The sequence below is a fragment of the Patella vulgata genome, chromosome 9, assembly GCF_932274485.2.
Source record: "Patella vulgata chromosome 9, xgPatVulg1.2, whole genome shotgun sequence".
Classification (NCBI taxonomy): domain Eukaryota; kingdom Metazoa; phylum Mollusca; class Gastropoda; family Patellidae; genus Patella; species Patella vulgata.
Window position 1 is genome coordinate 32,690,878 of NC_065887.2, and position 15,938 is coordinate 32,706,815.

The 15,938-nt window shown below is 35.5% G+C and overlaps 2 protein-coding genes across 4 annotated transcripts in view; one reads left to right on the forward strand and one right to left on the reverse strand.

Annotated features, from left to right (window-relative positions):
- The window catches only part of LOC126807995 (cytochrome P450 3A29), a 45,585-nt gene that overhangs the window by 7,788 nt on the left and 21,859 nt on the right, over nt 1-15,938 (reverse strand). The window contains exons 1-9 of one of the 2 annotated variants that reach the window (XM_050533012.1): nt 5,602-5,720; nt 5,285-5,371; nt 3,959-4,055; nt 3,153-3,205; nt 2,220-2,316; nt 1,793-1,906; nt 1,242-1,330; nt 811-962; nt 447-583 (exon numbers count right to left, since the gene is read on the reverse strand). In XM_050533012.1, the coding sequence (XP_050388969.1) occupies nt 447-583; nt 811-962; nt 1,242-1,330; nt 1,793-1,906; nt 2,220-2,316; nt 3,153-3,205; nt 3,959-4,055; nt 5,285-5,361 (816 nt within the window). In that variant the 5' untranslated portion in view covers nt 5,362-5,371; nt 5,602-5,720. Of the gene's footprint in view, nt 1-446; nt 584-810; nt 963-1,241; nt 1,331-1,792; nt 1,907-2,219; nt 2,317-3,152; nt 3,206-3,958; nt 4,056-5,284; nt 5,372-5,601; nt 5,721-15,938 lie in introns of those variants that run through there. The other variant, XM_050533015.2, reaches the window with a different exon arrangement.
- On the forward strand, nt 9,481-15,187 carry LOC130010315 (aquaporin-12B-like). 2 transcript variants are annotated; one of them, XM_050533023.2, is made up of 3 exons: nt 9,481-9,636; nt 12,584-13,226; nt 14,833-15,187. In XM_050533023.2, exons 1-3 carry the CDS (start codon nt 9,610-9,612, stop codon nt 15,072-15,074), a joined length of 912 nt encoding a protein of 303 aa, XP_050388980.1. In that variant the 5' UTR covers nt 9,481-9,609; the 3' UTR covers nt 15,075-15,187. The 2 variants fall into 2 exon arrangements, 1 of the variants encoding a protein (XP_050388980.1); XR_008789223.1 differs by lacking the exon at nt 9,481-9,636 and adding an exon at nt 10,168-10,324.

A 15,938-nucleotide genomic window follows, 5' to 3' on the forward strand; every position in this document is an offset into this window, starting at 1 on the left:
TATTGAAATGACCCAATTTTCTCTCCCTACTCATCCCTGTTTTGTGCGAATTTCAAGAACTTCAAACACCTAATTCTTAACGCATATTATCATAATTTATATAAAACTATTAGATAGTTTACTGTTTCCTACATATCGTTTGGTTTGCTTTATCGTTAATTCAAGGAGATACAGGTCGGCAAATTTGTCTGTAACCTGACGATAATAAACTTCGGTAAACCCTTATTATGCCTCACTACTGTTCGTGGAACCCAAAGCATAGTTACCATGTTTAACAAGGGTCGTACAGGTAATGGTAAGATTATTATTTCTAGAACCTTCCATTCAAATTATCTGTACTAACGATCATATAACGGACAGATTAGGTTTGGCCAGGTGCGACAAAAACATATACGCCAAATGAAATTTTAATTATAGAAACGACAAATGTCTGAAATTTAACTTACTGATCTGGTGGCTTCATCTTCTGTTTTTCTTTCTTCTATCATGGCCTTTATGGACCTAACGAAGAAATTGACTGGGCCAGATGGAAAAATTCCAACATCTAATACCTTAAGTAACGGCCTCAAAAATGGGAAAATAACTTGAAAAAAATAATAGTTAAATGTCATTTTCTTTATTTATGTAGCAACAATACTAAATAACTGGACGATTTCAAGCATTTCTTTTCGTATACTTGTGAAATATTTTATTGTGCAATAAATCAAAGGTAACATGGGGTAATACAGAGGTTAGTAGTTTTACTCTTGGTTATTGCTCAGTATGTTACAACAAATCGAAATCTTAGATGTTATAACATATAAATCTTACTTGAAAGAAGATTGGCCGTTGATGTAAACTTGGCTGTTGCAAACAGTTTTCTAGCATTGTCAACAAAAGGTTCATCAGGATTATTCTGTGAATCTGTGTCCAACCCAAACGCCGTCCTGGCTATTACATCCATAGTATACACTCCAAAATAACTATAAGTACAAAATTCAACCATTTTTTTACTTCAGCCATCTGTTAATGACTATCTGTGAATTGTTTCACGAATCTGATATAATGGCCACAGCCACACTAAGTACAGCATAAAATGAAAAGGTCCTTTTTAACTTTCAAATACAAACATTCATTCGTGTGTGTGGGTGTGTGTGTATGGGTTTGGGTGTGTGTGTGTGTGTGTGTGTGTGTTTGGTGTATCCAGAGTGAGTACCCGAAGACGGCCCACAACAATATTTCTTCAAAAATTGTTTACGTACTGCTTAACATCAACTGTTTCTCCTTTCTTGGCTTTCGTGACCAGATTGTTAGATAATAAACCACCACATTTGTTGATTGGCCCTATCATCTATTTATAAATATATAATCAAAATACATTTATGTTATTATTCAAGACATATCCAATAGAAAGTACATAGTGTAATACTCTTTTTTTTAAAAAAATAAATTACGTTTTATATTTCAAATTCTTATAATTAATATTTTAACAGGAAGTGACGTAATCAGCTGAACAAGACAACATGTAGGTCCATGTTTTATAGATAACTACGTACATCATATATATCTAGTTTAGATTTGTTTTTTTAAATTTTAAAAATTTCCTCGACACTCGCGATCCTTAATACAAACCACCGACTGGAAACTTCTTTTTAAAAACATAATTCATTGCTAAGCAAATACAAAAGAACACCAAAAGTCTTAGTCTGCACAATGCAGTTATGGGTGTTGTTTGCATTTGCTTAGAAATGAATTATGTTTTAAAAATGAAGTTTCCAATCGTTGGTTTGCAGAGGGTTTAGTGAGAACTTACTAGTTTTAATTTACTGGAACTGAAAGTCGGCGTAATGATATTTCTGATCCGTTTCCAATTGACGCCACTTTGGAAAAATATCCCCTTTTCCACGTAAGCTCTTGATACAGTTATCTGTCACAAGATAAATGAAATGCATTTTCAAAATGAATAAAGAGTTATTGAATTTGTTCAGAATTCTCCAAAATGAAAGAAGAACATAAAAAATTATTACAACCCAAGTATAGAAGCTTTTAAAGTAATCTGATATTACGAACAAGCTGTCCAGTTTCATGCACGTTTCTTTTCAGTACTACGACGACATGTTAACACAATGGCGTGTAGCATTAAGTCATTAATTTCAACTCCCCATTACTTCATGAAAGAACAACACATTGCCATAATAGTTCATTAACTGTTTAATTGTTATCGAGTCTTTCCAACCTACCGCCCGATCTGTAAAATGTGGAAAATCTTTGACCATGACTTCCTTCAATATATCTAAATCGTGCACAACAATAACAGGTTGACTCCCAAAATATATCCTGTAATAAGTAAACAGAGGCGTTCCTTAAGTTACCCATCTTAAACATACATTACGCAAGAGCTAAATCTGCATATTGCAGGTCTTTCTTTAGGCCTGAAATGTTATCTAAATTATTAATTTAACATTTCATGCCTAAAGAAAGACCTGCAATAGACAGATTTAGCTCTTGCATAATGTATGTTTAACTTATCCAGACCATAATCAACTTTCGATGCAATCGTTAGCTTGCGATATTTAGTGGATTTGAATACATTTTGTGATGGATAATTTAACGTAAAGATAGGTTGCCATGCAACGAAACATACGCCCACAGCAGCTAAATCGTCCGGGCAGTCAACAAGAGTTGTCGCATATTTTTACTTTATTCGGTAATGAAGCATTTATAATACACTAAAATCTGATCAAGAGTAACAACTCATTAAGTAATTATCAGAAAATCATCAGAATTTCGTACAAACGTTAGTAATTACGATCGAGGCTATCCTAAAATTGAATCGCTAATTGAAGCAATCTGACTGAAATTTTCAGCTTATTCTGTTTTCATTATGTATCTTTTTAACTATTACTGCGAGAGCTGTCAGCTGTTTATCTAATCTTACCTCATATCCCTTTAATAAAGATTGGGGGTGGGGGGTGTCCAACCTCGCGGGTTTTCTCCGGGTCCTCCGGTTTCCTCCCACTACTAACGATCCTTACGCGCAAACAAATTATTGAAATAAAATTGAACTATATGTTAGTCTCGAAATGACTAATTTCTCTCTTTCTCTCTTAATGAAGATGTTGTCAGGAAACAAAATATACATCTAGTGGTTCAATACCGCCATATAAACTTACCCAAACACTGTGCCAAATTGTTTTTTCCATTCCCAAAGTTGCAAAGCAGTTCCCTGTGAATAAATATAGGTTGTCAGGCAACGAAACATACGCCCACGGTAGCTAAATCGCCAGAGCAGTCAACCAGAGTTGTCGCATATTTTTTAAGAGTAACTACTCATTAAGTAATTATCAGAAAATCATTAGAATTTGTTTCGCCCATGCTTACGTTTAGTATACAAAATATTTAATATCATGGATTTAGCTGTTCATTGCAAATCAATTGCAAATCAATATACTTGTTCGTCTCAAGACCTTAAATCTGTGTATCAATCTAAAGTCAATCGAAACGATTATATATAGGCGTAAACACGAAGTATAAATATAAAATCAATCAGATGATAACTATGATCTCTAATGCATCCACAAGATTTTTCAAAGTGATCAAGTGCCATAACTCTGGCAGTAATATTCGGAAATCGGTGAAAATCAATTCTGGACGCCGGGCCGACGGACGGACGGGGGCGACGACAATATACGACCACATTTCAATGTGGGCATATAGAAATGAAAAGTTTGTTTACCAATAAGAGTTGGAGATCAGAGTGTATTATCACACATTGTCCACTGATGCATGTATAAGAATTAAACAGACACCGATAATATGAAATAATTCGCAATTATATTTATAGATGCAGCCAGTCTTGACGATGGTGGTGCCACGACTGTCTACAATAAAGACGATTCATTAACTCATCAGTCATATAAAACGTATCCCATCAATCAAAATAAATACACCCACAACAAAATATATCAACATAACCTACTACTTTTCCAAATTGTAAGATATTTCCAAAAAATAAGATTGGTTTGGGACCGGGTATGCCTAATTTTGATAAGACATCGTGTCCTTTTGTACCATACCTAAAACATATTAAAAGTAGTTATTAGAAAAGCTAGGTTTGTAGACAACACCCAACAGCAGTTCTGTTGCCAAATTCGTATTGATTATAATTATTATAACTGTTTTCATGGAGCAATTGAATGATCAACATTGTTCTTAACGGTTAAAATTGGACTAACATAGACCTAAAGCACTTTACAGGTTTATCAAAATCCCTTAAACTTAAAGATAAAAGTATGAAAGTCTCTAATATTAATAAATAAAAAAATCCAATAAAATCAAATTCACTCCATAATACCCGTTTCTAATTTAACTAAAAGCCAAGATTTCACTTTTGAGGTGGTATAATGTACATATTATACTAGAGACCATGGGCATAGGTCACATTTATGTCGGTGAACGTTGATGTTCCTGAGCATGAATAGTTCATAAAATATTAGCCCACCAGGTTTGAATGATTTGGGTGGACTATCCATAATAATAACAATACTCACATATAGCAATAATATATACTCACATGATGTAGCAATAATATAACAAAAACAACGATAGTGACGTGTATCAATAGTTTAATAATAATAATGACAGGTGATGGTCATTTGGGGTTGAGTACGGCCGCGACATTGTGGCGAAAATACATCTCGATTCCGGCACTAAAATCACCCATACTTTGGACTTGCATTTGAAATGCACGCCCAGTTGCGGGCCAAAAAAATGAAATAGGAAAGTTGAATTGCATACGAAAGATATGGAAATGATACGAAAATATCACGATAATTCTGAAAACAACATTGTGCGATATTCTTATATGAGCGGAGCATGAATATTGCTACTCATGTATTCATTATCACTAGGTCCCTGATATGAAGCTAATCTATCTATCTATATATATATTTGTGACTGTCGTTTGTCTGTCTGTCTGTCTGTTCGGGGTTGGCGGCTACACTAGGTCTGCCCCGAGTCTGAAATTTGGGGTATAGGGGTATCTCGGACCAGGGAGTAGCATAGGCCAGGTGGCGTTAGTCTACCACTTCCGGTTTCGGAGTTATGACCCCCGAGCGAAGCCGGTCTGTTCGGGGTTGGCGGCTATACTAGGTCTGCCCCGAGTCTGAAATTTGGGGTATAGGGGTAGCTCGGACCGGGGAGTAACATAGGCCAGGTGGCGTTAGTCTACCACTTCCGGTTTCGGAGTTATGACCCCCGAGCGAAGCCGGGTATCCTGCTAGTATATAAATATAACACTACTCACATGTAGAGTAACACAAACATTATTATAATCAACCATGTCCACGTAGGGATATACTCAAATATGTTTAACCAACCCATAATTCAAAACCTTGAAGAAATAAAAACAACAAAATTGTTCAAAATGAGCAAAAACTGAATTCATATGATGTTCTTCCTTTTCTCAATGATGTAAACGCATCTGTAAACGTAAACACTATACAGTCCAGTCGTAAACGGTGAGATCGGTTATGCGGTAGAAATATTCTACATTTCGATAGATTATACATCCGAGAATTCAAAAGCTACGATGAAAAAGGCACTAACTAACTCAGTACTTACCCAAAAACTGAAGTAATTACGTGTCACGGCAATGAGGTATAATTCACATGTAATAAATATGTAAATCTTCGGTCGTAACGACAAGATAGCAATATTAGCGAAGCGTATATAGTCAGAATATGTATTGTAAATAAGAACATACAGTATGTCACGTGATAGGTCAAAAACCAGGACGCTGCCTGTCAAATAATTTAAAGGATAAGTGCATATTATTAAAATTGTGAAATGAAATTGGAATTAGCGTCCTACTTTTCTGCTCCATTCGGGCTTATGAAGACTGACATACACTATGCCGTGTGCTATGAGGGTATTTTGGCCAGGACAGTGGTTTTACGGTCTACTATAGTATACTGAATTCCAACTGTCATCAGAACGCCTTGCCAGGAACCTGGCCCTGTATCACCGAGACACAGAGAAACATCGGGATCAGATCCGAGACCCCCTGGTTAGCAATTGTAAGCAGGTTTTTCTAAAAATGAGAATACAATCTGTAATCTAGCTATCTTTGTTGTGGTCCCTCGCACACTATAAAGTCGCTGTTGAGCTGGTATCTTAATTAAACACCGTTTTGTGGGAGTCCTTCTATGTTCACCTTCCCGCAGGGTTCGGTAGATCAGTCCCTTATTTCTATACACAACCAGAACACCGGGTACGTGGCTCAGTTAGTAAGACGTTGGCTCTTTAACACGGAGGTCCCGTGCTCGATCCCTGCGTTGGCCGAGAAAGCTCATCGGGATTTTTTCGGCGTGTTTCCTCCTTGTCATTGGTGCAGGACCGAGGGACTGGCAAGGGGCAACATATAGTCGTTCGAATGGGACGAAAAGTCAAACCCGCGGTGTACACATTGCCGTAGTAGTTGTAATTCGATATAAGAGTAGGCCGTAGCGCCGTTGTCCAATGACAATGACAGCCTGTCAGACACCTGGTGGTTTTACGTCTGCTTCTGTAACAGCGATATCGCAGACAAATATAATGACATATGACGGATGGAGTCGAAATGACAGGCCTTATCATCTAAAGCGCGGGCGTTAGACCACAGTTTGCATACAATCTAATTTGATTAAAATCACATCAAATGAAACTATTTTTATAATGTCTCGTTTGATGAAATTTCGCTGTTTATAATACAAATAACAACACACCCTTTAATTAGGTTTGTATATTACATGCAGGTCACGTATTCACATGTATACAGAGAAAAGGGTATTGCAACACCTCGTTTAGAATATAGTGATAATGTTTAGACTAGACATGTATATTAGCTATTCCGTCTTCCTGAACTTGCTCCCGAAACATTGAACAAGCAAAGAAAGCATAGGACTTAAAGATGCCTTCCGGCGTACAAACCGTGTGATTTGCTGATATATTTGTAACCAAAACATATTCAAACTAATTTATCTTTGAAAAGTGTGCTTTAAAGCCTTCTTAAAATATTTTAATCCGAAGAAAACTACACCACACCACAAAAATCTGTGTTAGATGACCTAATCAATAGACTGAGCTAGATGACCTAATCAATAGACTGAGCTAGATGACCTAGTCAACCTCGCGGTACATTTCTTTAATTTCGGAGGGGGGGGGGAGTGGATGGCCGAATGGTTAGCACGTGCGAGCTGTATCATAAGGCCTGTCATTGAGTCAGTCCTCGGTTGTACGTGACAAGGAGTAGGGTCGTCTGTCCAACCTCGTGGGTTTTCTCCGGGTTCCCCGTTTCCTCCCACTGCTAAAGACCTCTACGCGCAAGTGAATTATTGAAATAAAAAATTAAAAACCATATGTTAGTCCCGAAATGACCTAGTTTGTGTCGAGTGGACGTCAAACTCTCTCTCTCTCTCTCTCTCTCTCTCTTAATATCGAGAAATAGTAATACATAAAAGTATAGGGTTCTAATGTCGGTTGTTACGTAAAACCCCAAACAACGCTAATTAATTTCCACAATTATAATTGTATTATAGTCAAATTCAAGTATGGTAGGAAAATTAAAATTCCAATTAAAGATGACATGGAATTCGTGGATTATAAAAATATATATTATGCAATACTTTAAAACAATGTAACGATTAATGCCATTTCTCGTATCAATGAACTGTGATCGATCTATGACTAGCTGATCTTTAAAATCAAAATCGATCATGTATGAAAAGAAAATCAACTTATTTATTGATTGACGTACAACACAACAACCATTATTGAATCGAATTGAAGGTGAATTGGGTATAAACATAAAAATACTTTATTTAATTTCAATCTAGAACCTTTATCAATTTCTGTAAGACTTTGACATTTAGAGTATGTCAAACCCATATCATGTTAAATGTAAAACAATGAAAATCACAATTTTATTCAAAACTTCAATATTGGGGCATACCTTTTATTTTAAGCCTTACTGAAATAATATGTAAGGAAACCGGACCACCTCAAATGTTTGCTCGATTTAGCTATAAATGGTGTCGTACACGTGAATGTATGTGCATACTTTCTCTTGCTTTTGTGTTGCATTTTATTGACAATTATGTAATATCCAATATATAACGTAAATATAATAACAACAAAACACATACTTATGGAAAACAGCTACTAGTGTATTTAAGGTGACGTTTCGTAGAGTATTCTCTCAACGTTATCAAGCTAATACAGTAAAACAGGTATGTGTTTTGTTGTTACTCTATCCAGTTACTAAATGCCATTTAAAAAACGTAAATATAATAATGACGGGTTATATTTAACTGTATGTTCCGAGGCAGAGTGGTTGACAAGTAAAGATTTGACTACTGTTTTACTCATTCACGTAAAAGGACCATTGTTCCTTTCCATCGAACCATTACCCCATTACTGACCCTTCCTGAATAAATGATAAATAAGCAACGGTTGTTTTAAAAGATTTGTAAAAAGTAAGGCATCTCCTGCCTCGTGTGCGGCAACTGAATCGATAGTTTGAGTTTGACTACAAAAGCATTTCATGTATTAGATATAGTTAGTTGTACGTAGCCCAGGGTTATTACTTTGATAAGATTGCAACGTTATTGTATCCCGGGGTATGTAAAAATAATTTATCAATTATATACATTTGTCATGTGTCACGGCACTTCGATAAAATTATATAACATGAAAATCATTTGTTAACAATACTGTTGCTAAGGAAGGGGTGCTTTTGATTGGGTATTAATATAATATCGTTATTACAAGTTAGTCGAGATTAACTAGCTGTGATCAACTTTTGTCAAAGATAAATCAATTGTAATACAGCTACTATAAGGGTTTAATCATAGGGGGTTTAGCTATTTCGGACGACTGGATATGTTTTGTAAGCTTGGAAGTATCGAATCGAATTAGAGTGTAACGAAGTGATAATTATAGTAATATTAGTAATAGTGAAGATTATACAGAGCAACGGAACTCGCTTAAAACCTACTTCCCATTAAATAGTATACATTCCATGTGACTGAACGAGGTAGTTGCCTACTGATGAACTTGATTAGTACGTCATAAAACTTGCCATAAATCTTGTATGATGGGATGTTATCGTGCTGGAGCGATATTTATGTAGGCCCACGTCGACAGAGGATATATATATTGAGAAGCTCGGTAGAGCATATAAATACATTTTGAGAGGAATGAAAAGACATTAGGATAAATCGTTTTGGATTCGAATTGGTTTCTAATTCAATTTGGTGTTCCAAAATTAAACCCACAATTGACTTAAACGTGGTCCGTCGATATTTCCATAGTTTGGTGTAGATTATATCATACTGCCTTTACCTATTATAGTATACAATAGGCTTCTGTGAACTTCATGCTGGCTAAGCACGTGTATAGAAATAATACTTCGAGTGGCTAACGGTCCATATAAGTGGAACACAAGTGACTGTGAAATATGTAACGCGTGGAATATATAGCCTATACACCACACTGTAGACGTGACATGAAAAAAATGTGTACGTGCGTAGCTATGAATTTTACTTAGAAAACAAGGACAAGGTTGAAAGTGCAAAGTTCAAAGTATATATAATGGATAATAATCTAATATGCAAGACGGTTTGTTACTTTTTTTTTTATCTTTAAATGTTTTTTTATTATTATTATTAAATCGAATTCTTTAACTTTGACAGAATAGCATTTGGTTCCATAATAACACTTTACAAATAAAAACACGCGCATCTTGACGTAGGCTACAATCAATTAATCAATCCAATATGGAATATCGGTAGCCTATATCACCGGATCATGAACTATTGCTACTTGAAAATAGGACTTGATACCTGAAAACGTTGTAGTTTGCTTGAAAATATGTCTTTGTGATATTGGGGGTTGCTTCTATCGAACAGTGTGTATTTACATTTTACGTGTAAGCACCGCACGGATATATGAATTCCAGATGTCTCAAGAGAAGTCTGTTCTTTAGAACTAATAAGAGTAATTGAATTAGTGTATGTACAATTACTTGAATGAGGTCTGCTATAAAAAATACGAATACTGACATCGACTTAATAAAAACAAAAATAATTTATGAATTGTCTATTATCCCGAAAATGTGCCTTATTATAATATAATGTACAAATTCACGGACATAATTTTAGTTACAATTTAAATCACGTTTCTCTACCATGAAAATCTTGACAAAACAATATTAACAGAGTTACTTCCCTTAAACAAACTAGCGATGCAAATAAATGGAAACATGTACTAGTTTATTTTATATTCTTTATTTTTCGAACTAGGCAAGGTAGGATATATCCATATGTTTATTACAATTAATATATACTTATTTGAATGATTGAGCGGGAATTAGATAGCCCGGGTGTGACAAATGGTTGTTATTCGAAACAACAGCTGCTGGCGAAAAGACTGACGGCTGGTATAGTCTTGATTAACCAGTAATATCGCGTCGGCTGCATTCCCTCACAAAATTACAGTTTATGTGAATGAATTTTAAACGTGGATGTTGCCAATACGAAATGAAAGACCTTCCGACACAGGGGCGGATATTAGGTTTATGAAAAGGGTGGGTGGAATCCACTTTTGTTTTGGAACCTTTTTTAGTGATAGTGATTTTTCCGAGAAAACTCCCGCATGTGCAGTTTGTTACATTTTTATTTCCGCACGTACATGTTCACGCAATATTTTTCACTGATGAGCGGAAATATCTAAAATTTCCGATAGAGATTTAAGAAAAGAACGACCGAAGAACGGGCCGAAATAAATAAATTGAAGCTTTTTAAAAATACAAATATACCCTTTACGTTTTACATATTAAAATATGTGCTGTTGTTGTACCTTCTGGAGTTTTATAACATTTTATAAATATAATGGAAATTCGGTAGCCTAATACGAAACGTGTCATGTCTTGTAACCCACCGGTCGAGCAAAGCCAATATATAAAAGACAAGTTTCCCATGATATGTCTGCGTATCAACCTCGATCGAAGCGGACGTTAAATCCCACGAACAAACGGAATTTGAATGCAATATGTTATATAGGCCTGTGTATAAATGACCAGCCGAGCGGAGCGATGCGAAAATATTTTCAAAAATATCTCCCAAAAAGAGCCTGTTTTGAGCCACACTAAAAAAAAGAGGGGGGAGGGGTCGCATATCTGCCCCCACCCCCACCCTGTGTATCCACGCCCGGGTCACATTCCACAGCCTATTGAGTAGTCTATAGTATGTTAAAATCACAATTTATTTTCATTTTAAACAAAATAATAAAACAATGGTCCATTTTATCCATGGCAAAACTATATTATTTGTGGAACTAATCAAATATACTATATATTGATAATTAATTGTACTTTTACAATATAACTGTTACTGCTCAATTGAATGTGGCGTGTGTGGTCGTGCTATATTTATAGAATATAAATGATTGAATAAAAATGCGTTACATTACAATATATTAATGATTAATTTAATGCCATATCTTGATAATTTTAGCAAGGTCCATAAATTTTTGAATTTCAGTAACTATGTGCATGATGTATAGTTTTAAACACCCACTCTTGTTTTGTAATGACCATAACTAATTTTAATAGCTATGTAAAATGTATCACATTGTTCAAATTCATATTCATTAATGTTTTCAAGAAATTTTAGAATTTCGGTAACGATGTGGTGTATTACCACGACGGCGCTGTTACAGAGCGTGACCAAAATTAATCCTTCCCACGAAGGCGCAGATATGGACTTGTCGACTTTCGTTTGAAGGGAGGCATGTTGTTAAGACCCAATTAAAGGTGTTAAAGATTTTATAAATTTATGTTAACTCTGAATTTTATTCACCAATTGACAACTAATGATGAAAATCATCATATCATCCAAGTATTCAATATGAATCTTAATCACCAAGATACATAAATTTGCCCAAATCCAAAGCCAGCTCCAGGAATTAAAAAGTAGACACGAAGAAGAGGAATTAACTTTAGTCGAGTATTTAGACAGGGTGTCTTATTTGGTGAAATTAAATTAATTTGTTTTTATTTCTTAAAGTCATATACCAAACATGTTAAAATGTTAGTTAATTAGACACATTGGGGATTGTGAAAGTGTAAATTCTTATCATAACAATCTATAACTCCATTGTTACATTTTTAATCCATTTTAATCCCTGAAAGCTGGATTCCCACGAAGGCGTCGAAAACGGGGCTCGAAAACGACCTCCTTAATCCGTTACGGTCAATAACTGCACCTTCGTGAGAATAAACCAACGATGTATAATGTTACATCCGACTATAATTTTGTAATGGCCATAACTAACTAGCAGTGTAAAATTTATTACAACGTTCAAATACATAGCCTATTCATACTTTATTACAATGTTCAAACATATTAATCATTCATAATTTCCTCTATTAAATTTATCATTAGTCTAAAGACTAAGTTATGTATCCTTTTTAATATTTATTTGATACAATGTTAAAACGTTTGTTTTGAATAACCGAAATAATTGATTTAAATTTATTGTTGTTTTTTTTGTTGTTTTTTTTTAGATGAAGTGGCAGGAGATTATAGGAATTAGCATCAAACCAGACCCACCAGTTAAAGAATTAGTCCCCGGTTTTATCGCTGCCATATTGTTTTACTTTCTATCATTTATTGTCTGTTACTTGGCGTTTCGTATCTCCAGAATCATCTTCCCGAAATCCATCCATTCAGTGACCACGGAATTCTTTAAGACAATGTTAATCTGTACATATCCGTACGGACACGGACAAATCCGACAATTATATGGATCCATCGGATACTTTCTTACAGTGGTCCCGCTAGCTTTTTTCACCATTGCTGCGTTTCCTGATGGACACGGCTCGCCATTGACAACATTTTTAGAATTTTTAAAAGGACGGGTTTCATTTTACTCGCTGGTGTTTCGTAGCTTTGTCCAGACTCTCGGTGCCTTCACGTCTTATAAACTCGCCATGTTTGTGTGGTCATTGAGGATCCATTCGTTTCATACGAGTCAATTTAATTCCACCGTATGTTCATCAGATCTGAAAGTGTCCCTGGAAGTGGGATTTGTTTTAGAACTGCTCTGTGTCGCTTTTGACACGTGGTTGAATTTCCAGAAACTTTCTAGGTTTCCTGTGGTGGATTCTGTGCTGAAAATATCTAACTGTGCACTAATGGTTTGTTTAGGTAAGGGTCGTGAATACTTTTCTCTGTTAACAAATTTATTTAATCTACTCTATAATTTAGATAGGAACAAATGAAGTGAAATGGGGTTTAACGCCCCACTGTTCTGCCCCGACTTGGCTAATGAAGACGGGCACACGCCATACAGTGTGCTATGAAGGACATTTTGCCCGGACAGCGACACTACGGCCTACTCTTATATCGAATTCCAACTGCCAAGGGATCTTTTACGTACACGCCAATGTGTACACGGGACCTCGGGTTTTCGTCCCATCTGAACGACTAGACAGCTGTCCCTAGCAGGCTCTCCGTCCTGCACCACTGACAAGGGGGAAACCACGCCGGAAAATCCCGATGAACTATCTCGGCCAACACCGGGAGCGAACCCGAGACCTCCAGGCTAGCGAGCCAGCCAGCGTCTTTTTCACTTGGCCACTTTGGCTCCCAGATAGGAACAAAATTAAATATAGATATGTTATTTTATTGGAATAACATGACGAGGTGTAGTAAAGGGTTTTACAGTCTTGGTAACACAATACTTCAGTCATTTTGAGACTGACATTGGACAATTTTCTGTGGTTACGTAATACGGACATCTGCGTTTTCGCCAAATCGTCTTCGAATTCCATTTATCAAGGGTTCTTTTACGTGCAAGACGTGTACATGGTTATCCCCGGTTTTTCATCGCACCCGAACGACTAAGCACAATCTCCTTCTAAGCCTTACAGTCATCGCTGACAAGTTAGAAAAAGTTAGAGAAATTATAGTTTTAAAAAACTTATTTGTTTATATCTTTTGGAATATTCCAAAGTAATAATTCTATTTTCGATGTACTAAAATCGGTACTATTTCAGTAACGTACCCCTACCAGTTCCCATGATCGTAGAGACTTGAAATTTTCAGGGGGTATTCATGGGGCCTAGCGATGACCACACGCCAAATTTCACCCGAATCTGTCAATAACGAACACAGGAACTGGTAGAGGTACCTTACTGAAATAGTACCCTAAAATCCACATATTTATTCTATGATGAACTGAATAGTGGTTGGGCGTAAGAGTTTGTGACGAGTATAGGTGTCAGAACTTCAAAAGTAGGATTTCCCTCCAATGAAAGCTGGACAGAATGGAACTTGGTGGCCTCTGTACTCATTTCCAACCGGAAAAAAAACCCGGTTCGCAACGTCTAAAATTTATGTCAAATGTTAATTTGATATTTAGAATAAGATCAGCTTGTGATTATATTGACTACACGGAGGTTCAATGGATTAATTCGATCAGCTCTCATAACGACTAGCAGTATATTGTATGGTGTTAGATTGCAATGGAATTATGGGATGATCTGGGCATACCCGACAAATTGCGCTTTTAAAATACTCAAGTGGCTTAATAATCTGATGAATAAAATTGTGATTATATACATGCACAAAACACAAACGTGTGTTCCCTATATGAACTCCTGAAATGGGAAGTGGCACAGGGTGTTCTATAAAGATGCATAGGTATATTTACGATAAAAGATACAGCCTTCCCACTCATGCCGAATTCCATTATTATTTTCTAATCATTCAGTAAACATTTCGATATAAAAACCGCGGTTTTATTTTTCAGGTGTCCATTTAACGGGGATGTATCTTCACCCGGCTATGGCGTCCGGACTATCTTTCTTCTGTAACGGAACGTCAGCTTTAGATCATATCCTAGTCTACTGGATCAGCTCCTTCCTAGGTTGCTACCTTGGTAACGTCATACATGTCAAGGTCACAAGTTCAAAGTTTGAGACAAACAAATCAAATGGAAGCTCACATGAAATAGTTGCACAAACTGGTGGTATATCAAAGAAGACGAATTAAATATATTGTGTAAAATGCTTGAAATACAAATACGGCGTTCATATTGATATTACTTTTTTTATAGATAAAAAGCTTCACCAGCAATTTTATGAGTGTTAACTTACTTTCTAAGAATGGTGTTTTATGATATATACATATATAATATATATATATATATATCATAAAACACCATATAAATATATATTATATATATATATATTATATTCTTCACTTGTAAGGGAGAATTTGTTGATTATGTATTTCTATATATATATATATGTTTTTAATCGGTTTTAAATCCATAGCATGGACCAAATAAATTTGTCATTTATTTGTAAATTATGATATTATAAACATTTTGGCCCATTTGTTGTCACATGTTTATAATGGTTTTATTGATTTTACAAACCACATTTAATTTGTTATTGTTGACACCAAATATATATGTTATTGCCTGTTTAATTTGGTTATTTTGGTTATTCTTTTCTTAATGTTTTCAAAGATCTTATATTTTCTACAATTTTGATATTTAAATTGGAATGTTTCTTATAGGTTAATTATTTGCCATTCCATAAAGTCCCGATGCGCCATTTAAATCAATAGTAACCACTTTTAAACTACAATATTTGGAAAGATAAATCTCTAATATGAATATCAGTCCAAGTATGGTTCAATTCCGTTCAGTATTTACAAAGATATGTTCAATTAAAATTTCATCTATGCTGCTCACTATGCAAATAAGACCGCCGCCATTTTGTTGTCCGCGACCTTTTAATGGCATGCCCTTAACCCGATTTAATCCAAGCCGGTACAGTATCTAGCTCTGGCATTTTAAATTTGTTTTTCTTAATGACATGTTAGATAATCAATCTAAGTACATATTTG

What these genes read in the sequence shown, in the direction of transcription:
- LOC130010315 (XM_050533023.2), top strand. Translation starts at nt 9,610, where the DNA reads ATGGATAATAATCTAATATGCAAGACG. An exon ending in ATAATCTAATATGCAAGACG is followed by an intron (nt 9,637 to 12,583) that starts GTTTGTTACTTT and finishes GTTTTTTTTTAG; the next exon opens with ATGAAGTGGCAGGAGATTAT. An exon ending in TGCACTAATGGTTTGTTTAG is followed by an intron (nt 13,227 to 14,832) that starts GTAAGGGTCGTG and finishes TTTATTTTTCAG; the next exon opens with GTGTCCATTTAACGGGGATG.